Below are 24,931 nucleotides of genomic sequence, written 5' to 3'. Positions count from 1 at the left end.
CACTGATGAAGTTATGTTATAATATGTTGGACTAGACAGCAAGCAGTATACAATGCATTATACTTACAGACCATTTGAGCGAGAGAACAATATGCTAACTATAGTTGTGACAGTACTGTCTTGGCAGATTGTTCAAGGTCAGTAGGACATAACTTTGCTTTATCTAATTGTATATTTATAGTTGTTTGCAGCATTTGTAAAAATGCAAGTTGTTGGAACAATTTTCAAATCAATGGACTTGATGTTATCATCATGTATTCTTAGACAACTCATCGATAAAAGATACAGTACAACTCACAAGAAATAGTATGCAAACCATCGTAACGTTATATCTCATTTGCTGCTTGTAGGACAGTCTTTTGATGACTATAGTGGTGTAATATGGTGTAATATAAATAGAAATTTCAATTTGTGTATTTCATTTCAGCTGGATTGCAATGTCTGAAATGCACAGATGCCATACTGCCAATTAACTGTGAAACAGTAATTACATGCGGATCCCACGAAGTTAGTCTTGATTTGCTCATAAATCAAGCAAATTACATGGCTGCCTTTAATATAATAGAATAATCTATCACTGGTTCTATCTTCAGACGGACGCATCCATTTCGACATTAACTGTGTATCTTAACTTTATGATATTTCGTTAAATATCTTTTTTCTGAACCAAGAAATAGAATGTGAGGAGCAAAGACTATCTTTTTGATTTTATTAGAATCTTACAAAAACAATATATAATCACAATTCGTTAACTGTAATTAACAACACGTTATTAATCGGGCATGGGTGCCAGATTAATTTTGTGGGCTTAGGTAGAATTACATGAAATGCCTTACTAGGGTGCAAGAAATCATTTCCATGTAAGAGACAGCGGAAAAGTTGAACTACATCTCAGGTAGTATTCCTTCAAATACTTTATAACTAGGCTCGTTATTACAACTAATAACATCCGCAGGCTTTCTTGAAAAAAAAATTGAATTTACCACCATTTTATATAATTATGATATTTTAAAAATTCTATATCTTACGTAAAAATAATATTTTCAGAATTGCTTTGTTGACGCTAAAGTTACACCAGCAGGGGAGATTCGGTATGACCTTGGCTGCAGAGACATACTGGTAAAACATTTCTCACATCTTTAGATACCAGCGTGATCTCTCTATCTGTGCTATGATATCGGCAGTTGGCAGACACATAACGTACGCTATGTAAAACGCCTTTGAACGTGGTTATCATGAAAAGGGCACTATATAAATCTGGTATAACATATATTCACTATGATCTGATTTGTGGGAACATACTTTTGACAATGATCTTCGATCGTTGTCAAGATCCCAACAAAAGAATGTTCCGTGATACCACGTTTATCTAAAGACTGTTACTGGAAGCTTTAATTGAATATTCGTAATGGAGCATCCACAACAAGATTAAGTGAGTAACAGAATAAATCTTGCTTTCCAACACATATGAACAGATAACTCAAAAAGCTAACACACCAATCAGAACATAATTTACAAAAAGTAAATGAACCTTTTTTTGAAATGGAAATTCGAATTAAAAATCCTACATGTCCATAGCTGTGTAACATATCTCATAATGCGTATTAGAAAGGTCGAAGTTCACTTAAGCCTTTTACGGCGTACATGAATATGAAAATTTCTGAACAGAAAAATTAAAACATTGTTGGCTTTCAGAACAAATTTCAATATCTTATTTTTTTTTTTTTTTGAAACCGACTTATTATCTTATTATTTTATTCAGAACATGCTACTGAATGTTGCTGAAATCATTTTTTTCAGCATGGATCTTTGAGAAAATAAATAAATATTTTTGTCACAGTCAGGTCATTTGGGAATAATTTTAGACATGAGGCTGAGGGGTGGGGGGAGGGTGCGTGAGAGGTGTTGCACATTTCATTACCTCTCATGAACAGACTCAGTCAAACCGTGTCTGCTATTATTTCTTCTTGGTTGCATTGTTTGTTTCCAAAGGATCTTTTTACAGATTTTATGAGCACAGTCAAGAACCATAAAAATGTTTAACCATAACTCACAGAATGTATCATTTTAGTTGTGGTCGACAGCTGTGTCAATACTGAAAGTTCAGATGTGTTTAAAACTCAGTTGCCGAATGAAGGTTTCCAAACCTGTTATGTGAAAAATGTTTTCATTTACGTCAGATATTTTCTTCCATGATGAACAAACATACAGTTTGATAAAACAATAGTTGTTGACGAAAGGTAACTTGGAAATTGCTCTTTTATTGTTTACGACATTTTTTTGCAAAAGTGAACATTCTCCTTTCTCGCATTCGTTTTAAGTCATTTCTGTCTTAGAAAATATGTTTTGATTATATTGCGCAGCAATGTAATACATCCCATACCAGTAAACGAGATATCCTTCCTGTAACTGAGATGAAAAACCTGTCGGTATTGAAGAGAACATCAAACGATTCGTTGACATGTAGCGAGTGTTGTAGCAATGACTTTTGTAACAGCGCAGGATGTGGTAAAACTGGTAAGTTTTTACGGTGCCCCTAAAGTGACACGTTACGCACTTTTTTTCCACTTAGGTAATGTGAGACTTTTTTTATTTCGTTTAAACGAAATCATTTCGTTTTAACGAAATAACTATTTCGTTTAAACGAAATAACTAATTCGTTTAAACGAAATGATTTCGTTTAAACGAAATAAAAAAGTCTCACATTACCTAAGTGGAAAAAAAGTACGTAACATGTCACTTTAGGGGCACCGTAAGTTTTCAAATTAAATCGCTTTTTCTGGTTTGTGTACTCCACTACCTGTTTAACGTGGGTGAACTGTTATTTACTGGTGTCATTGTTATCAAGGTATGATTGTTTTTACACGATGGAATATTGATTTATAAACGTATATGCACTTACCGTATATTTTCGCTTATAAGATGCACTCGCTTACAAGACGCTGGACATGCAATCTTGATTTCTTTTTCTTTTAATTCCCCTGTAGTACGCACTTATAAGTTGCTCCCAACTCCCTGAACTGGAATTACGACTCCTAAAATGTGTCTTAAAAGCGAAAATGTACGGTACAAATATCACATTATAACAATATAAGTGACCAGTGTTGTGAGGCAGCGTTCCCATAATCATTGTCAGGTCATAAATTTTGTTTTATTCAATAACCCGTAATAAAGTGCCGTATTTTGAAACAGAAGCTGAAACATTTACCAATCAAATATTTTAAGGTACTGTACATGCATTTATATGCTATGAATCCAAACTGATAAAAATATTTTTAACGGCACTCTTTCTTCAACAGTGTATTAAATTTGGAAAGTGCTCGACTTTTAATCATCATAAACTTATTGCTAAAGGTTATCCTTCGCCCAGAGGTCCACTGTGTTTCAATTGTCCACAACAAAGTACACCATCTGACTGTAGTAAAATCACAATGTGCGGACAGGACGAGGTTAGTAGAATTTTTGTTTTCCATAGCAACAGAATTCAAAGTGTATCTTCTGCAATTTGACCCCATAAACTCATGTTAAGACACTTTTGAAAAGATGAATAAAATGAGCATATACGTATGCTTAGCAATATTTTAGACTTCGTTCCCATTATCAATGTAACTTTTATTGCTTTTATCTTGGTTCCCATTATTAATGTAACTTTTATTGCTTTTATGTAACCTGGATTATGCGACCAGTGAATAATGTATAAACTGTCGAACAATTAATATCAGGATTTGCAGAATGAAGTAATTTGGTTTGTTGGCAGAAAAATAGAGAAAGTAAGTCTTTGATGAAGGATAAGGTTATATGTTCTTCTTTAATCTGAACAGAAATGCACAACTTGGTGAAGTGTTTGATCCAATATATCTTTATTTATCTTGTTGTTTTGAAGGATAGTCTACACAGGTGTATTACAGTTTTTAAATGAATTAACCCATTCTTGAATATCATCACTTGTAATCCAGTTTGGAAGGAAAAGGATACCTAACAGTAACTGACTTATGTGTAACTCTTTTTCCAACAATTTAGGGAAGGTTTATGGTAGAAGTTCATACTTAATGCCTCCAATACTACACAAAAATTCTAGCTCATTTGAAGTTACAAGGTTATCATTATGTGATACAGGTCATGTATGCTTTCGACGATTTGGAGAATAATCGTGTTAAAGCAAGGCGCCTTACCACTGCTTGTGTTTCTTTAATGTTATTTGTAGTTTTCAGTTTTAGAACTAACTATATCGAAGGACGTGTAATAGTATGTTTGATCATTTTAGGCGTGCATGCTTCTCAGAACATCAGATCCAGTCACACATAGATTCAGATATCAAACAAAGTGCGAAAACGAGAAGGTATTCAATAATTATTGTATTTGATTTTCTTTAAGGGGATATACAGGTAGAGAGTAAAGGAAACATAATAATAGTTAACCTTTACCCTGCTAATATATTTTAAAATGGACTGGACCATTATTCAATTTGGGCAGTGCCACTTATTATCCAAAGGGGTGTTCACTTAAAATGGACTGACTGCATAACAACCAGTGCAGACAATGATCAGCCTGTACGGATGTACAGACTGATCTATCTTGGTCTGCACTGGTCGCAAAGATAGATTCACTAGCCGACAGCTGGCTAAAGTTTAAATTATTATAGAAATTACATATACTATTGACATGTTTAATTATACTATTAAGTACCATCAAATCTTAGTTTGGCATCATGGGTGCGTGCTGTTCAATTTTTGTTTACCTTGCCTTCTCTACGTATTTCAGGTTAACATAACACCTTAAATATACTGTAAAATGTCATATAATACAATGTCTCTTATAATGTTTCTATTTGTACTACAAATAATAGAGTTTCGTTATCAGATACATGATTTGACGATTTTTCACATGGACACAACTGAATTAGCATGGTATGATGTTGCCCATTTGATCAAACATTATGCGTTGAAATGCTAACCTTATCTACCATAATATATACGACAGACTTGCAATGACGAAATGTCGAAATATAGACCAGTGTCCTCGACATTGGTTGGAAAAAGGAAGAAAAAGGAATCATTACCAATAAGTAAGTCTTTTCATTCTTGTTTCTTTTATCTCCCGTTTTGAAAATAGCATAATAAAATAATATTTGTACCGAGCAACCTCAGTCCGCGAGACAAACGTTACGAGTCAAGTTTAACGAAGACAATGCTATAACTTAATCTTAACAATATTGCGTATTTCAAATTGGTTATGCAATTACAAGTTCCATTTACCTATGATACTCTATGCCATTTCGGGCCCAAAGTTGGCGTTACTTCACTCGAGAAAGATACATCAATTTACATATTTTGAAAAAAATTTATTTCCATGTGTATGTAAAATTATTGCTGCAAATGAAAAAAAAGTAACTTATTAGTTCGGTGTATATAAAGGACATGTTGCAACTAAATAATTACAAATCAAACTGCATTCATTTAAAGGCGAAATTCATTTTTTCGTTCTCCATATGTTAACTTTTGACTTGTATGTGCATAAATTGCAAATTGAAACTTTTAGATGTAAAGTTAATACTCTGATAATTCTCATTTTATATTCTTTATGCACTTTCGTACTGTAGCCCTTGAACAATTTGCCTGTGACCTAGTAGTGTTTCCAAGTTTCTAAAATAATTGACATGTTATTACACTTGTTCGATTTCCCATGACTTGGGTGTATCCATGCTTGTGAACAACATATATCTTGACATGTAAATGAGAGCATGTTTTATATCTTGGGTAGCCCTAGGGTCAGGGCATAAGAGGTCACTAGTTAATTGAAAAGAAGATTATATCTTGATCATGTCTGAAAGGCCTGAGACTCTATCACAAATACACATTCCCGTTTTATATTATGCTCGTATATGTATATGTTCTTTCGACCACGTGATACGAATTTCAAATACTAGGGTAAATCCTAGTTTACAAGCCATCTCATATAAGAACGGTTAATGGTTACTTAAAACGTTAAGAAAAATACGGGTACCATGTAAAGTGTTTGATATTCTGCCAAATTAAATATGACGTTAATATTCTATTTTGTCATAACGAGAATGGCACTGAAGCCGTCGAGAAACTCGTTATCGTACGTAGTTGTTTAAATTTGAGAGAAAATGCGTTACCATGGAAACACGAGCAGACTCCTACGGATAACTGAAAAGTGTAAATATCCATACGTTTCTTCTTCATTCAATAGAAAATACTTTTTGAGGGTCAAAATTTGCTCTAAACCTAGATGAAATTTGTATTTGAAGGGAAAGAGATAAACTTGAGACTGTAGCAGCTAAAACATACATTACATTGCTACGGTTCAATTGATTTGAATCTATCATAGTGATAAGGTAAACTACTCCCTGCCTGCTAAATTCCTAAAATGGACTGGTCCATCATTTTATTCGGGCAGTACCATTCATTATTTGAAGGGGTGTTTACTGAAAATGTACTGACTGAATAGCGAACAGTGCAGATCATGATTAGCCTGTACGGATGTGCAGCTTGATCTTGGTCTGCACTAGTCACTAAGGCAGAATAACTTACCGTCAGCAGGCTAAAGGTTAAACGAGCCTGTAAGTATTTTGCCTGCTTACCGTATATCTGAAATTATTTTGAGGAAATTGGCCTATGGTTGGGCTTTTGATGTCGCATTTTATCAATAGTTTGAATCTTTTCTAAAAAAGACAAAATTTCTAAAATTTCTTCATAAGTGTTACTTGTACATTGAGAACATCAAATTCTTTAAGGTGGCACTTGCGTTATTCAATGCTGTAAAGAAGACTTGTGCAACAACATCTGCAGAAATACCTCAGTGGGGGCATTCAGCAGCATCAACACTACCACAAGTTCACAATCTTCAGTTGCAATTACATCACCAGCACCAGCGGATCCATGTTTATCAAATCCTTGTCAGAGCGGGAAATGTTCTCCTTACAATGATACGTATAGATGTACGTGCGATTATGGTGTACACGGACGTAATTGTGACACAGGTATGTTTATTCTGAGTGATATTCTTGAACTTATCAGATACATTTTACCACATTAAGTACACGAAAGACAGACACGGTACGTGCGATTATGGTGTGTACGGACGTAATTGTGACAAAGGTATGTTTGTTCTGAGTGATATTCTTGGACTTATCAGATACATTTTACCACGTTAAGTAGCAGAAAGACAGACACGGTACGTGCGATCATGGTGTGTACGGGCGTAATTGTGACAAAGGTATGTTTGTTCTGAGTAATATCCTTTATCCTTGGACTTATCAGATACATTTTACCACGTTAAGTAGCAGAAAGACAGACACGGGACGTGCTATTATGGTGTGTACGGACGTAATTGTGACAAACGTGTTTGTTCTGAGTGATATTCTTGGACTTATCAGATACATTTTACCACGTTAAGTAGCAGAAAGACAGACACTGTACGTGCGATTATGGTGTGTACGAGCGTAATTGTGACAAAAGTATGTTTGTTCTGAGTGATATTCTTGAACTCATCAGATACATTTTACCATGTTAAGTAGCAGAAAGACAGACACGGTTGTGGGTAAGTATCTATATACATTGTATAACTTTGTAGACTGATTGAAAATCATTCCTAAATATTGTAATTGAATTCAGATAAAAATTGTTATAAATAACATTTTCCACAAAATTATACAGCACATTTTCTTTATTATTATTATTATACCAGATTTATATAACGCCCTTTTCATGATAACCACGTTCAAAGACGCTTTACATATAGCAAACGCAGGACAGAGTGAGATAAAGCCTCCAGAACAGATAGAGAGAAATACTTTTAGGTACAGGCCTGTCCGGCCAACTTAGCCTAGCTCTTTGCGAATAGACCGTCTGGTTCTTTCACGCGTCTAGTGTATAGCCCCGATACACGCGAAGCCGTCTTTCCTGGGAAGAACCAGTACAGGCCTCTTGGTTAGGTGGGAAACACTCAAGAGCATTACCACCAGACTAGAAGTTATGTATGGATTTAAACATTATATGTAACGAAGTTGCTTTTGCTTTTGTAGATGTAGTTTTTTACCTGCCTTAAATATATAACATCCGTTCATAAACTGCCATGTGTATATGTATATTTTGTAAGATATCATATTTTACAACAGCATCTGCAACTCTACCGATGTCAACAACACATGCAAGCCCTACGACTCGTGAAAGTAAAAGTAAGTTAACATTCATACACAGTTTATTTACGCTAACTTCGTAACAAGTTAAAAACAAACTTCTGCGGATTTTGGGATACCATGTTTTGTTTAATCAAAAACAGCAGTATTTCAATAAATAGATCAGTTGTACATTGTAAATTAATACATTTCTAAAAATCAGTCAGAGAAAATAGAACAAGAGCTATCGAAGGACAGCAACGCTCGACTATTCAACAGCCTTGACAGATGAATAAATGAAAGTTGAAAAAAGGGAATCATTTTGTGAAATTGCAAAACAGTGTTATGGAACCTGTAAAATGCACATCAGGTCATGACAGTGGACAATGGTGTGAAGTTTCAATCCATTCCCTTTAGTGGGTACTGAGATGCCAGCTTACATACAAGAACTTTACCAAAAACTGCTAAGTCGAAAAAGGGGCATAATTTTGTAATAAAATACAAAGTAGAGTTGTGTAACCTGTGCACTGCATGTCAGATCATGACAGTGAACAAGTGTGTGATGTTTCAATCCATTCCCATCAGCGGGTACTAAGATAACAGCTTACATGTAAAACCTTAACCAAAAATTTCTAAGTCGAAAAAGGGGCATAATTTTGTAAAAAAATAAATAGAGTTATGGAACATGCAGTGTAAGTTTATCCCAGTGAATAAGTGTGTGAAGTTTCAAACCATTCCAATAAGACATTTTTCCCCGGGAGTTTGAAGACAAGTTGGTGGTATTCCCATGGGAACAAATTGTGCACCCCTTGTCGCAGATTTGTTTTTATATTGTTATGAAAGAGACTTTATGTTGAACCTTTCTCCAGATACGCAGGCAGATATTATAACTGCATTTAACAATACATCACGCTATCTGGATGAAATTCTTAATATGGATAATCCGATTTTTTTGGTCATTTGGTGGGTACTATTTATCCTAGGGAACTTCAGTTAAATAAAACTAACAATTTGGGTACTACAGCTTCTGTTTTAGTTTTACATTTTTAGTTTTACATACCAAAATTCAAGACAAGATGGCTGATTTTGATTTTAGCATTGTAAATTTCCCCCATTCCATTTCGATGAGGCTGTATCTCAGGCTGCATCTTATGGGGTATATATTTCACAATTATTTCGGTTTTCCAGAGCGTGTAATCATTTTGAGGATTTAATGAACGTAATCAATATCTTACAAATAAACTTCTTCTGCAAGGCTACCGTTATTACAAATTGCGTAAATATTTTTCTAAATTTTAATTCTGATTTAGTTTTAAAATTCAGTAGTAATTTAAAGACAATTCTACGAGAAGGTATTTCAAAACCCGGATTTTCTGGGGAAATGATGTGGTTTACAAACTTTGTAATATTTTGGGTCATGGTAATTTTCCAACTAAATTTTAAAACGTTTTATAAAAAGAGGTTACGACCCAACTGTATTGAGACACACCGCATGTTTAGTATTCAGTCCGTTTATAGTAGGACGCTACACTTCCCTCTTTACTTGTATCTGACTGAAGAGAGGGGAGACTCTGTTAAATCCCACAAGGCCTGAACTGTTTTTATTCCTGTCTTCTGGCCTGTTTCGTCGGGCCTTTAAGGGTGTTTTTCTTGATGCTCTGTCTTCTACAAAGGCAACGAGTACATGCGTTTTGGTTCTCCATGTTTGCTTTTTATATAATAATACAGGAGCATATTTTGTGTTTAAACATGCTCTTGTTTCCATTGTGTGTGTTAAGAGATTCATCTGGCGACGGTATTTTTATACTGTCCTGTTACTTTGGAATATGGTTGGTGTAAAAGTGAGGTCGGTGCGCATCATAACCGGTTAAAGCTACCCAGTGGTATTTTTCCCACCGACCATTCCAATGCAGTGCCCAACTGTATTCCTTCATTTGTACGTTTTGTCCTCGTGTTTGCTTTGTATGCAAGTGTGTGTGTGTGTATTGGTAGTGTGCACATCTGCGTGCTGTGAGTTTCGTTTTTGGGAGGCTGTGTTTTTGGAACGTTGCATTACCTGTTTGATATTTATTCTTCTTTTTATCTGCTGATGCCATTTCTCTTTTTCAACGGTGTAACTGGAAATTTCATCCGTGGTGTTATATCAAGAATGTGTTACTAATTTTCGCAACTAAGTATCCTTTCTAAGTGGAATTTCAATTTCCTGACGCGAGAATTAAGAACGACATGCGATAATTAAGACCAAAATGAAAATGGTGCAGGCTCAGTTTGATTGAAACCTCGCGAGAGTGATAAATTGTCGTATATATGTAACCTTTTAGACAAGGCGACAATGCGATAATTATTTCATTTTCACGTGTTTGATACGGCACGAAATGATTTCGTACACTACGGAAAAGGAGGGTTTAACGTAGCAACATAGTGTATCTTACGTTAAACTGTTTCCATCAGCTTTTATTTTTGTGCTAAGTTTTGTTCGCCTGCGAATTCTAGAAAAAAAACAACAATTTCTTCTATCATATAATGACATCCTATCTTTTCAAACTGATGTTTAAATGTGTATATTCATTAGGATAGTTGTAACATTGTTCTATTCAACATAACGCTTACTATGAAGTTAGACGATGACAGCAGAAGGTGAATGATTAAAACCCTAGGGAACACAGCATTAAAAATGCAGGTTGAAAAGGGGTACATTCTGTTGCATTCTGCTTTTAAACGAAGACGACGTTTAAAATAAAAATATTTGTTTTATAGATACTTCAAAGTCGGCATGTGTAGACAAACTGGATACTTGTGGTCTACTGGATCTCAGTTACTACTGCTACGGAACGTACGTTGAATTTGCATTAGAAAACTGTATGCGATCTTGCAATTTCTGCAGCGGTGTTGGTAAGAACTGAAAATATACGTAAAACATGAGATATTGAAAACGTCAAATATTTGAAATATAATTTGAACGTATTAGTCAGTTAACATGTTATCATGTATCTCGTGTCACAATGTAAGGTTTTCATGATTATTTCAGTCGTCATTTACATAAAAGTACACATTCCATAAACCGTCACTAAAAGAGTTTGGTGTACAGTTCAATTTGAGGTAGCATGAACATAATTTGATCATGTTAGAAATCTTTCTGTAACGATCAAAGTTTCGATAAACGGATGAATGCGTCGCAGCTATAAATTCCTAACCACTGTATTTGGAATATTTTAGGATACAATTCGTCTTTAAGGTAGTTCTGCACGTTCGGATCGATTTTTTTTTACATTGTAGGATTTGACTAAACTTCAAAATATACTTAGAAACTTCAACAAATAAAAATGATATATTCTTGTGCTGGATGTTTAGCTAGACTAAAAAATTTGGACCTCACGCATTTTTTCGTAATTGGAGTCTATAGGAAAAACATAATTTTCATAACATTTTCGAGAACTGAAAATTTTCTAAAATGTAGAATTTATGAAACTTCTCACAGTTGTAAATTAACACATGGCCTGTAATGTGGTGAAATAAAATCTATAGAACCATGTGCTTTTTCTAGACATGATTAAAGTGAACTGCACATTTCACGCTAATTTATTGTTAATTTTTAACTTGTCAGATATTTTAATGTCATATTTTAACTTTAGAAAGATAATACCATTGCCACTGTAACAAAGTTACTCACAGGTTGCCATTAATTCATAAAATGATTTTCATTTCCGTACGCCGAACCCAGGCTTTATTCTATGTTTTCCGGATATATGACCTTACGCCCACACTTCCAGTTTATCAAACGTGCAGAACTACCTTAAAAGAACAAGGTTGAAATAGTAGAAGCTGATATACTAACATGATATTTCCAAACATGTACTTATCTGTCCCGAAGTAAGCGGTAATCCAGGCATGTATAACCACATCACGATCAGTTAACTAGAAAAACTAGAAATAACTGTTAAAACATATATCATTTTAGTTAAAGATGTTTTTCACAATTATTTCTAGCGGACAGAATTTTCTATAACTTTGCATATTTATAGATTGATGTATGACTAGTTAAAATAAAAAATAAAAATGATAGGTACCCGTGCTTCTTTTTTCAATATTCAAAGTTTATTAAGAACACCAAATCGGTATTTTTGTCTGAAGAAACAACACATACATGTCATAATAAAACTACTGCAAACAACTATTTACTTAAAATTTCACTCTGATGTTACTGTTTATGCATAACAATTAATGAAATCACTATAACTATGCATAAAATGTCAACATATAGATATATTAACTCAGAAAAATTACTCTTGACAGATGTCGAAAGTATTTGAAACTGAGAAAAACACGAAGTATTTCTTAATGATATGAAAAATCTAGCGGACAGAATTTTACAAAATTTTATATTATGTAAGCTAGAACTAAGACAAAAAATTCTAAACCAAAAAAATAATATCAACCCGTGCTTGTTTTCAAGAAAAATTAAAAAATATTCACTCCGCCCACAAAAGTATTTTTTCATTACCCCACCCACCTAAAAATTATGAACATTTTTTTTTCTTATACAACAAATTGCACAATGTTATGATCAGTTTCATAACTATTTTTCTTACTCACATGCGGTATAATGCTCCTTTAAGGCTGCATGCCTCTAGGTCAAATACGTTTTGAGATACGTGCTACACAAGCTTCCACATGCCATTTACGTATATATTTGACCACGTCAAGGGACATAAATCTGTTTTTACTGAGTGAAACCTCAAATAAAAGCACTGGTGCACAACTTCGCATGCTGAATTTAATTCTTGTATGGTTTCATGACTCTTGGCGCATATACTTTTGAGGTACATGCGACCCTTTATGTACATTTTGACTGTCAAGGGCCATAACTCTGGTCTTACTACGTGAAATGCGGGATTGGGCACAAAAAGTATACCGGTAACAATATTTTCAGCAAGTCACATTTGAACTTGAAGGAGATAGATCTACGTTAAGATTTTCTGGAATTTTATGTGACATGGAGTCGGCAGAATCATTACTGGACGAAATAGTTTACTTTGGCTGTCCAGAATGTATTCGATTCGAGCATTTCCTACGACTACTCCTCTAATAAAATACCATCACTTTTAAAGGTAAAATATACACGACCTATATTGACAGTACATAAGATATTTTTTGCGCGAGTGCGCTGCATGTCCGACAATTATGCACTTTCGGCGGCGAATTCTGAACTTTACAGTGGTTATCGCTCGCTGCGCGATTGAGCTGCGCATAAAATATTGTGATGAACTCCTTTAAGACAGTCAACTCTTCCACAGCATGGATAATATTAAAAAACAACTCCCTCACAGCAAGGCTAAAATAAAACTACAAAAGCTTTAATAGTACGCTAAAAATAAAGCAGCTAACGCATACACAACATGACTAAATAAAACCGCATATGCTTTAATAGCACTGCTAAAATAAAACCGCATATACATGTACTTTCATAGCACGGCTAAAATAAAACCACAGACGTTTTCATAGCACGGCTAAAATAAAACAGCCAACGCTTACACAACATGGCTAATATATCAACTAATACGCTTTAAAAGCATGGCTAAAATAAAACTGCACATTCTCTAATAGCATGGCTAAAGGAAAAAGAAATAGCTGCTTTCATAGCATGGCCAAAATGCAACAGCCAGTCCTTACACAACACGGCTAAAGAAAAACCACATATGCTTTCATAGCACGGCTAAACTTTAACCTTACATGCTTTAATAGCACGGCTAAAATAAAACCGCATATAGCACGTCTAAAATAAATAAGCCGACGCTTACATAGCACGGCTAGAATAAAACTCCATACACTTTAATAGCAAAACTGAAATAAAACCTCATACGCTTTCATAGCTCGGCTTTATAAAACAGCCGACACTTACACAGCATGGCTAAAATAAAACCTCATTCGTTTTAATAGCATAGCTAAAACAATGCCACATACGCTTTCATATAATTCAGAGTTTAATCGATGTAACTAAATCAATTGAACACCGATCTTTCTTTCATTTAAACACTGAGTAATTTTCAACACGTAACATATTTAATTCATCACGTTTTCATATATTGAAAACAAATTAAAGTAATCGCCGATTATTTCTTTGCTTTTGAATCAAATGATCATTGTGATTATAGCTCGTGTCAAAATAAACGCGCGTCGCAAATAGATAAACAAAAGAACATGTTGACAACTTGCCATGGGCGGTTTTGAATTAACAACATATGTCACTTTTAAACCGGCAAATATTTTGCTGTTAGGTTTTCGGATGTCAACTTAAGGGTTCAAATATAAAAGGTCCTTCAAAAATCGTCCGGTTTTCAGAATTCTAAAGTTCCTGTTTTCAGAAGTTAAAAAATATCTAGAAATAAGAAACGAAATAAAAACGGGATTCTGGTTTTTAAAAGGTCCTGTTTTCGGAAGTTCCACTGTAGTCACTAGAATGGTCATTCTGTGGTCAAGAAATGGTAGAAGAATCACTCAAATAATCCATCTCAGCGTTAGAAACTGTGGTTAAAAGCAATACGATATTACAAGTTTTATTACATTCTGTATAATGCTTTTTAAGTTCATAAGCATGTAAAATTCAATACAAACATTTTTATAACTAACGTTACAAGATTTGAATTACTAATTTAATTAATGAGGAAGCTTTATAAAGTTACTGATTTCAAAATACGATTTATTACCTCAATCATTCCACGCTGATCATCAATACACGAAACATCTCTTAACAGCGCTACTTCAAAAATAAATGATGAAATAATTTTAATTTGCTGCCAAGTGAAGTTTTATCCAAAGTTCGTTTGTCACTCGGATATTTATTCTCACAAAGCAAACGTTAGACCTGGGTTAAATCTATCGACATATCATAACGACGCTTGACAGAAAAAATAAATAACCTTTTCCTAGAAGATCTGATTCAATAAATTCCTTTCCAAGTGCACATTCCTTGATTTAAGTGCAGAAATCTAGAATATTTCACAAGTGCTCTGGATGACTTAGCTTCCATTTCCTTGACTGGTTCCGTTCTAAAAACTTCTTGCCGTAATTTCTAATTTACATTTTTGGTCCTGGACCCAAGTTCCTAATAAAAGCTCGTGTAAAAAATCGTTGAGACTCAGCTGTTGCCTAAATATGTCTTCAGTCGTTGTCGGCGTCGTCTTACGCCCTTGCACGGTAAGGAGGATACGGAGGGAAAACAGGATCATAAATGGCGAGTTCTGGTGCATTTTAGGGGTACTGAATCGCATCTCAAGTCGCCAGTATTTTCTTACCATTTATACATGACTATAAGCAAAATAAACTCTTATCATAATTGATAATCTGTAACGCAATACAAAAAAAAAAAAACGTATGAACAATAATAATTCATGTAACATTCAATAAACGTATTGAAGCTCAAGTAGTTTCACTTAACAGTTTTAAACATTCTCAAATCAGTTCAATGTGAATATGTAAAGTATACAATTTGGTTCAAACGTTTTTCAGACAAGGTGGAACGTAAGTATATTTTTAATCTCCTTAAACTCACTAGTAGTGTGGTGGCAGGCATGACTAATATCAGTTTCAACACAGTAACAATTTAAGAGAACATAGCGCGAGAAGCTGGTTTCATATCTCTCAACAATTGGTAACATCAGAAATAGTAACATTGGCAGCACTGTCACAGCTATTTCCATTATGACCTTTTATGGTTAGGAGTATCCATTATGAGTACGATAAAAAAACTTCATTTCTTTGTTTGAAATATCAATATTTGAGTAAAAACAATTTCTACAATTAATTTCTTACATCTTAGCGATGTGATAAATCGTAATACTTGCCTCTTTCGTTAAAGAAAAACTTTGACTTAGCTTCCGTTTCCTTGACTGATTCCGTTCTAAAAACTTCTTGCCGTAATTTCTAATTTACATTTTTGGTCCTGGACCCAAGTTCCTAATAAAAGCTCGTGTAAAAAATCGTTGAGACTCAGCTGTTGCCTAAATATGTCTTCAGTCGTTGTCGGCGTCGTTTTGAAAAACAATAGCGTAAAATGTACGACAAGACTTTATTTCGTAACTGTCTTAATGAAGCAAAGTTAAATATACCCTTAAAGTTTGTCCTTTGTTTTCCATGAAGGTATGATAATAGACCATTAAGCATATACGAACAAAACATTGATTTTGTTTATAAAAGACATCTTTTAATTTGGGTGTAATTCTCGACGAAGTGTTAATAGGTATGCGAAAAGATATGTAAGAAATAACAAGTATCAAAATTAGGTTTATCGTAGAATAACCCGAGTTTTGGAGTTCTTATGCGTATGAATATATCACGAAAACCGAAGAACTGAGTGATATATTTCTACGCGTAAGAGCGACAAACGAGGGTTATGCTACGACAAATCTTATTTAGATACTTACTATTTCGATTCTAACACGACTTACTTAAATAAATATTAGACGCGAATCAGAGGAGTATTTTCATAAAACGCAAATTACAACTGCGTGCTACGCCGCAGCATTTGTCTTTAAAAAAATCATTCATAAATCTTTACACGCAGTGTATAAATGGAATGACCAAATCACGGTGCACGATAGTCAAAGGTCGGTTTACTGCAGAATAACCGGAAATAGATTTTCATTCACAAGTATGTAGATTATTTGCTGGCGGTTGTATTTAAATAATTCATATCTGCCCAAGTAAGTATCTACATACAATGTATTACTCTGGGGACCGATTAAAATTTTTACCTAAATAATGTACAACAAATTGTTATAAATCAGGGGCGTCGGAAGGTGTTTGATATTGGGGCCGCGAAAGGGGTATCCAGGGCGATCTGAATTATACGCATATGAAAGGGGGTGGGCGTGGGAGGGGGTGTCCCCCTCTTTCCGGTGGGGGTATGGAGGACACCCATAAAATTGTTAAAATATTGACTTCATTTGGTGCAGTCTGGCTGCATTTTAGGGTTGTAATTTGACAAAAAGTTATACGCACATGCGTATTGTGCGTAATGGTAGTTACGCCACCGTTACGCCCTATGCCCTTGCACGGTAAGGAGGATACGGAGGGAAAACAGGATCATAAATGGCGAGTTCTGGTGCATTTTAGGGGTACTGAATCGCATCTCAAGTCGCCAGTATTTTCTTACCATTTATACATGACTATAAGCAAAATAAACTCTTATCATAATTAATAATCTGTAACGCAATATAAAAAATACGTATGTGTTGTTGTTTTTTTTTTATTTAGTATACTGAACAATAATAATTTATGTAACATTCAATAGACGTATTGAAAATCAAGTAGTTTCACTTAACAGTTTTAAACATTCTCAAATCAGTTCAATGTGAATATGTAAAGTATACAATTTGGTTCAAACGTTCAGACAAGGTGGAACGTAAGTATATTTTTAATCTCCTTAAACTCACTAGTAGTGTGGTGGCAGGCATGACTAATATCAGTTTCAACACAGTAACAATTTAAGAGAACATAGCGCGAGAAGCTGGTTTCATATCTCTCAACAATTTGGTAACATCAGAAAGAGTAACATTGGCAACACTGTCACAGCTATTTCCATTATGACCTTTTATGGTTAGGAGTATCCATTATGAGTACGATAAAAAAAAACTTCATTTCTTTGTTTGAAATATCAATATTTGAGTAAAAACAATTTCTACAATTAATTTCTTACATCTTAGCGATGTGATAAATCGTAATACTTGCCTCTTTCATTAAAGAAAAACTTGCTAATTATTTTTCATAATTTTTCTAAAACTAATCTGGACAGCGTGTACGCGTATTGTTTAACACAAAGCAAAATTTAATATAACATAAACATGAATATTGGGTCCGCGGATCTGCGGCTCCAACTTATAAGTTTACAAAAAATTGTACATAATCGTGGGGAAATGGTATAGGGTCCAGAGTGGTGGGTGGGGGAGAAAGTGAAGGAAAAATATTACAGGATTGAATATCAAATGCAATGCTACGTTTCTTATTCACAGTTACATAGTGCATTAGAGTTAAAGCAACGTTTGACATTGGATTATGTAATATAGAAATAGCGTGTTCTATGGAGAGTGATATGAGCTTTCTGTACGTCATGAATCACACCATATAGTTCCAAAAAATCTGATATGACAGAAGCGTTAACGAGCTCTGCATACAACACCTCTCCTCACCTCCTCTTCTCCACTTTACCTCAACTCTCCTCCTCCAATCCTCCCTTCTCATACAACCTCTTCTCTCATACACATCACTATCCTATCTAATAATCATATTGACAACAGCAAATAGCCACATGGTAGAAATTTACCTAGCTCCGTAAAATGCTTAATGAAACGGTTGAACAAGTGAATAAGAGCACTGGGTATGTAAAAAAACTAAATCGAGCACCGAACAATCACTTTTATGCGAAACATTTTGAGCAAACAATCCAAAAACGAAGAAACTAACAAATGGTGAATATAAACCAGAATACTATTTCAATGGCGAAGGAAACTTGCAGTTAGAAAAGACTTGAAGTATTTTGGTCCAATCATAACAGAAAAGAAGAATGTCAAATAGAGAATATTAATAAAGATGAGGACGATAAAGAATTGGATGATGATGAATGAATGTTGTTAGAACGATTGACGTGCTTTTACTTTTTCCTTGCTAAAATGGGTTCCAATGAAGTCTATGATCATAAACAGCAAAACTGGGTACCATATATCCCGAACCCAGAGAAATGGTACCAACATTTTAAAGACTTAAGGGATGGATACGAACGCCCTGATCATAAGGGTTGTTACATCGTGGATAGTGGTGCTCTTCTTAGAAAAATGGCCGAGCTAAAAGAGGAACAAGAAAGGGAAGCAATACAACAAGAATAAAAAAGGGAAGAACACGTAGAAAAACTAGTAAAACCAAAGCGATCTGAAGCGACATAGGGATGAAATGCACACAACTATAAGTCATCATTTGGACATTCTAAAAGAAATACCACGAAAGCATAACACAAAATACTATGGATTGGAACACCTATAGATTTTAAAATGAATATCATTGTTCATTGATGGTACTGTTGTAATAACTATTTTTCTTTATTATTATGTACAACGCCATTGAATATATCATTTATAAAAAAAGGCGTTTAATCAAATTGTTCAGTTTCAGTTTTGTGATTGCATATGTCATGTTTTTGTTATTTTCCTACATATCTGCAATATGTCACATGTTTAATTGTAAAGCGCCTTTGAACGTATATAACATATGAAAAGGGCGCTCAACAAATCTGGTATTATAATGATAATAATAATAAATAGTAATAATAATAACTATGAACTTGAGGGGATGTTAAAAATGTATCTTGTGACAATATGTGCTGCGGATCGCATTCAGATACATAGAGGATGTTACGTCATTTCAAATATAGTCAAGGATCAGGAAACATTGGGTGGCCTTTTATTTTCCTAAGAGAGGACTCGACTAATCTTTCGATTCACTGGGTAATAGACTACATTTTGACTAATTGCTAAAGAAGCCTCACTGGATGAACTTCAGTCAGATACAGGGTACAGATTCAGACATAAGCGGGCTGTATTGCATATATTACATCATGAATCGATTTTCTGGACGAAAATGAAGGACATTTTAAAACCGTTTGATGTACAATGCAAGACGTTGAATGATGACTTTATTTTTTCGTATTTTAGTTGATACATGTAGTCTGTATTAGTAATACAAGCTTTCGCAATAATAGTGTACAGAAAAATATACTGTTGTTATTTATTTATAATCCGTATATTTGAATTAAATGTAATAAAATGTAAACTGAAGCTTTAGTTGAGGTGGCGGTGGAAGTTGTGAAGATGTTTTAATGCAGTAGCTCGTAACGCTTTCTGTCATAGTATGTATGTTGAGGTTATTTACCCTCGCCACCGGTTGAAACCATATGGGCGAGCATATCTGCAATTATTCCCTCCTCCTTCGTATCATCGTCTTTTCTTCTCTCCCATTAGTTGTACTACGTATTTGTGGACTACAATTATGTGGTGCATTCTTGTGTTGAAATCTGCGTTGTTATGTTGTATCTGCGTTGTTATATTGAAGTCTGCGTTATTATCTTTCTACAATTTGGACATTCATTTGCTGCTACATTCAACGTCTGGTCATCCGGTCTGCATCCTGTCGTTATGATCTGTAGTATGCCTCGGTAATCCGCATCATCAGTCGTCTTTAGTACCCCTCTCGAGTCCCTGTTGAGTCGACAAGCCCACCTACTTCTGGTCCCGTCCGGGTATCCGTCGAGAGCCATACTTGACAACAACAAGAAGTATGACCGGTGTCAGATCCGGTAAGTTGGTAAGTTGGTTAAAAGCAATGTAAAAACAAGATAAAATCATGCTGTCGACGTAGATATCCATAAGTCCCAGTTGGGTGCAAACTCTTCTGGTTCTCAAGTCGTGGCGCAGCTCATCATGTAGACTATCGACGAATATGTTGTACACATCGGCAGGATGCATTCCGGATGATTATTGTTCCCTCTTTACGGCCACACTCCCCGGTTTTAGTCATGTGACGCTAACTAGGTCGACAATATACAGACAATATACATGACCCAGTTAGCGCCATATGTGCCCTCTCCACGACGTGCAAGCACCGTCTTCTGTCATAGTCAAAATGACTTTTGACTTATATGTGTGTGAATCATGAGTGACCAATGAGAATGTGTCGTATCACTTACCAATTAGAACACTGCAATTTTTTATATTGGCCAATCAGAATGTTCCTTTGACTCTATTTATTATACTTCGCCCTGTGAATTTATTCACTACCATTTTGGATATCAAAGTGTAAGGATCTGGTAAGAGATTTTACTTCCGCTTTTACACCGTGAGTTGATAGACGTTTTCAAACCATTTGTTAGGATACCAAACACGGGTATATTACGATAAGCCAGTAGAAAAGAAATCAACAATTCAGGCATGAGTAAAAGTATTCCCTTTGGGATGCTATCCATTGATAATTCTCGTTAAGCGCTTTCTTTTGACACCAAGATCAACAAAATCGGTTTATAAATAAGGCAGATATGGCATTTTCAAACTTTAAGTCGTCAATTTTGAATTTAGCGCCAAATTATGACGTCACAAATGTGTGCACTACCATTTTCACACTTGAATATCTCTGAAACGATAAGAGATAGGCATGTAGAAGTATATATATTTTTAATCTACGTGACGAAACCTTTCAAATGGTGCGCATTACAAGTGCGAAATGCAAAGTTTTAGAAAAGGTTTTAAAATCGCTTTTACGTCATAAATCGATAACGGTTGAAAATTGAAACAAGAATGGGGGTGGGGGTGTAAATGAAAGATTTTTATTAAGTCTACCACATGACATTAACATCTCAATATTAATGAATAGAAACTGTGACACGAAATGGGAAAACCCGTTTGTCAATATTAATTGTACTGTTACCTATCAAAATGCCTCTCGATTTTCCAGAATGGTCAAAATAGTTTTTCCACAACCTATCTTTACTCACGATATCTTTCGAAAGACCTACAAAAGTAGTCACAAAACTTATCAAATTTCAATCCGTTACCATTGTTGCTGTTGTTGTTGAAAATACTTATGTCAATATTGGCCAGATCCTTTAAAACACTATCTTAAGCTAATCTCAAGTCAAAAATATTAACGTATAAATGGAACTGGACCATTTAGCACATTAAACTTTAAAAGGGTCATTTGAAATTCTACTTTAAAAGAGACGAATTGTGGATAACGTAAACAAAATAACGCGAGACATTAGGGCGACTTTCAAGGGACTGAACTTGACAGCTGAATAGGCTATTGTTAAAGTATTCGGTCTTAAATAAATACACGCCGGATATTGTGGTGACGTTAAAGGGATTAACTTTGACATATTTACTTTTTATTATCCGTCCATCCGTCGTTAAATAAACACACGCTAGACATTGTGACAATGATCTGGTTTGATGCATTCGTGACATAACCTAAATACAGCGTAAACGTAGGTCCGAACATGCGCATTTAGGATTAATACACTTATTATGGGAGTTATTTTGTCAGTGGAAGACAAGGAGGAAACATCGTCAACACAAAATAATCTTTTATTTTCTGCTAACGGCTTCTTTTATCTATCTTAAGTAATGCTTAATGCTTTTGTTTCTCATTAAAAATATGACAAATGTTTCGTTTTAAATTATTATTTTTTGTTCTTTGTTTACCATAAAATGTAATAATTCATTTCGGCCATGGATAAATCTATATGATTACAATTGATAATTAAATATAATTCTTATATAGGTGTATTTGATTTCTCTGTAATTTAATGAGAAATTTTATAAATATTTTGTTTTAAGTTATTATTTATCTGTTCTTTGCTTACCATAAAATGTACTTAATCATTTAGGTCATGGATAAATCAATATGATTAGCTTTGTTAATTAAATATAATTCATAAAACGTTCTGATTTCCCTGCAGTATCTTGTTCTTATGTTCACGGAGCATACAAGTCAGCTCTGTATACTTCCGGGAGACATTTTCTATATGTAGAACATTATAAAAATAAACCGCTGATGTCATTCTAAAAAGATTCAAAATGGCCGCCACGCATGTGTACTGAGTTCATTTTATATGCAAATGAGTTACTATTTATAAAATCCAATATGACCGCCGCACACCTGCTGTGTCGTCATTCTCACGCATGCGCAGTTTTAACCCCAAACAGACCACTATACTTCTGATAGCTCCTGAAAAGCTAACGTGTATCTATAAGACAAATGCAATTATGATTTATTTTCTGTTTCGTAGGTGCGTTTTGTGAATACAAGGATCAGTTTTATAAACAAAATCAAACATGGTCAGACGGATGTATTAGAAATTGTACATGTACAGACGCCGTAAAAGGAATGTATACGTGCCAAAGCGTGTAAGTTGGTCACTTCCTCTTCCATTTTTTCCATTAGTAGTGTTTTTATATGAGCTTTGCAGTCAAGAAAAATGAATGACGAGTCTTGCATGTCCTGATATTTTACTTGTAATGTATTCAACGAGTGGAAGGAGTTGCATGAATATTGTGTACATGGATAGTTTGTGCATAGTAACGAAGGTGAAAGAAGTTAAACACATTGGTGAGTTTTATACGAAGTAAATAGAAAATTGTTATAAGATCCTGTTGGAACGCAACATATTAATAGAAGATTCGGTCCATTCATAAGAGATAATGAAATGTGCAACACACCTCACGCACCCATTGCACCTGCTTAAACGGAATTTTATTACAGTAATCATGAATATTCTCCATGATCCAAACAAAATAGAAAATATACAACACTGAGTCCAATAAAGGAAAGCTTTTTTTACTGTATAAGTTTCATATGGTGATTGTGTTGACATTAATTGCTTTGTTATTAATTATGATACGCGTGTATTTCCTGAATCACAACCAGTCTGTCCTATACTTCAGTGTTATATCTTTTCTGTTCAAATGGTAATCATTGCAATGAATGCATTTTTGGTCAAACTTACGGTAACGGCTTTGAACTCAAAATTCTCCTAAATTTATTAGTTCAAAAATAGTTAAAGTTTATACTATTTCTAAAATTCATCACTCAAATTTAACTCTTGATCAACAAAATTTATACCTGAGACTACGCCTAAATTGTTTTATAACCACTTTATTATAAATAGATTGTGCAAAGAAATGAGAGACGAAATGTCCTTGAAATCGTTTTTGATCTGTTTGTGTTGATTTTTAAAATATTTTGCGCTTGCGTGGAATCTCAGCAGATCCATGGTGGAAAACTGCCATTTGAGATATGCGCGGTTATTTCCAACTTTCGGCTTTGTGTCGAAAATAAATAAGAAGAGATTATTAAATGTTAAATATAGCGTTCATTCATACCAGCCTCTTTGCATTGTTAACGACCGCCCATAAGATATCTAAGATTATAACAATTATTTCAGGTGTTTGGACTTTAGCGCGTTACCAAGTATCTGTCATTTGGAAGATACTAATATAAAGCCATATTATACGTCATTTTCGTGCTGCAAACAGCCCAGGTGTCCTAGTGGTATCACCATCAACATTCCAAAGGCATACAGGAACCTATATCCAGGATACACATATGTTTAACTAAACATACATACATTTCCTTTGTTATGTTAATTGTTAATCATGAATTGGAGTTTAAAAATGTATGTATTTCCGTAAACATTGAAATAAAAACAAATTGTGTTAATGGCTGAAAAACGAATTTTATTAGTTAATTAACATAATTGTTGAGTCAAGTGATCACAATTTATAAAGGTACGACATTAAAGGTATTATGAGATACATACTCCAGACTGCTACAGTTGGCCTAGTGTGTTGAGGTTAATATACTACAGACTGCCACAGTGGGGCTAGTGTGTGGAGGTTAACATACTACAGACTGTTACAGTGGGCCTAATGTATGGGGGTTAACACACTACAGACTGCTACAGTGGGCCTTGTGTGTGGAGGTTAACATACTACAGACTGCTACACTGGGCCTAGTGTGTGGAGGTTAACATACTACATATTGCTACAGTGTCCCTAGTGTGTGGAGTTTAACATACTACAGACTGCTACAATGGACCTAGTCTGTTGATGTTAACATACTACCGACTGCAACAGTGGGCCTAGTGTGTGGAGGTTAACATACTACAGACTGTTACAGTGGGCCTAATGTATGGGGGTTAACACACTACAGACTGCTACAGTGGGCCTAGTGTGTGGAGGTTAACATACTACCGAC

At 34.6% G+C, this 24,931-nt stretch overlaps 1 protein-coding gene across 1 annotated transcript; it reads left to right on the top strand.

Moving 5' to 3' along the window:
- Window positions 1-68: 68 nt before the first annotated feature.
- Window positions 69-24,538, top strand: LOC123544261 (neurogenic locus notch homolog protein 1-like). The gene is made up of 13 exons (XM_053531484.1): window positions 69-137; window positions 428-507; window positions 1,048-1,119; window positions 2,364-2,517; window positions 3,355-3,449; window positions 4,265-4,339; window positions 4,981-5,065; window positions 6,758-7,003; window positions 8,141-8,200; window positions 10,898-11,032; window positions 15,647-15,658; window positions 22,965-23,082; window positions 24,120-24,538. The coding sequence occupies exons 1-13, from the start codon at window positions 92-94 to the stop codon at window positions 24,286-24,288; spliced, it is 1,347 nt and encodes a 448-aa protein (XP_053387459.1). The 5' UTR covers window positions 69-91; the 3' UTR covers window positions 24,289-24,538.
- Window positions 24,539-24,931: the final 393 nt, after the last annotated feature.

This window comes from Mercenaria mercenaria, chromosome 19, assembly GCF_021730395.1.
Source record: "Mercenaria mercenaria strain notata chromosome 19, MADL_Memer_1, whole genome shotgun sequence".
Lineage (NCBI taxonomy): Eukaryota > Metazoa > Mollusca > Bivalvia > Venerida > Veneridae > Mercenaria > Mercenaria mercenaria.
This window is presented reverse-complemented; position numbering and strand designations above follow the sequence as displayed.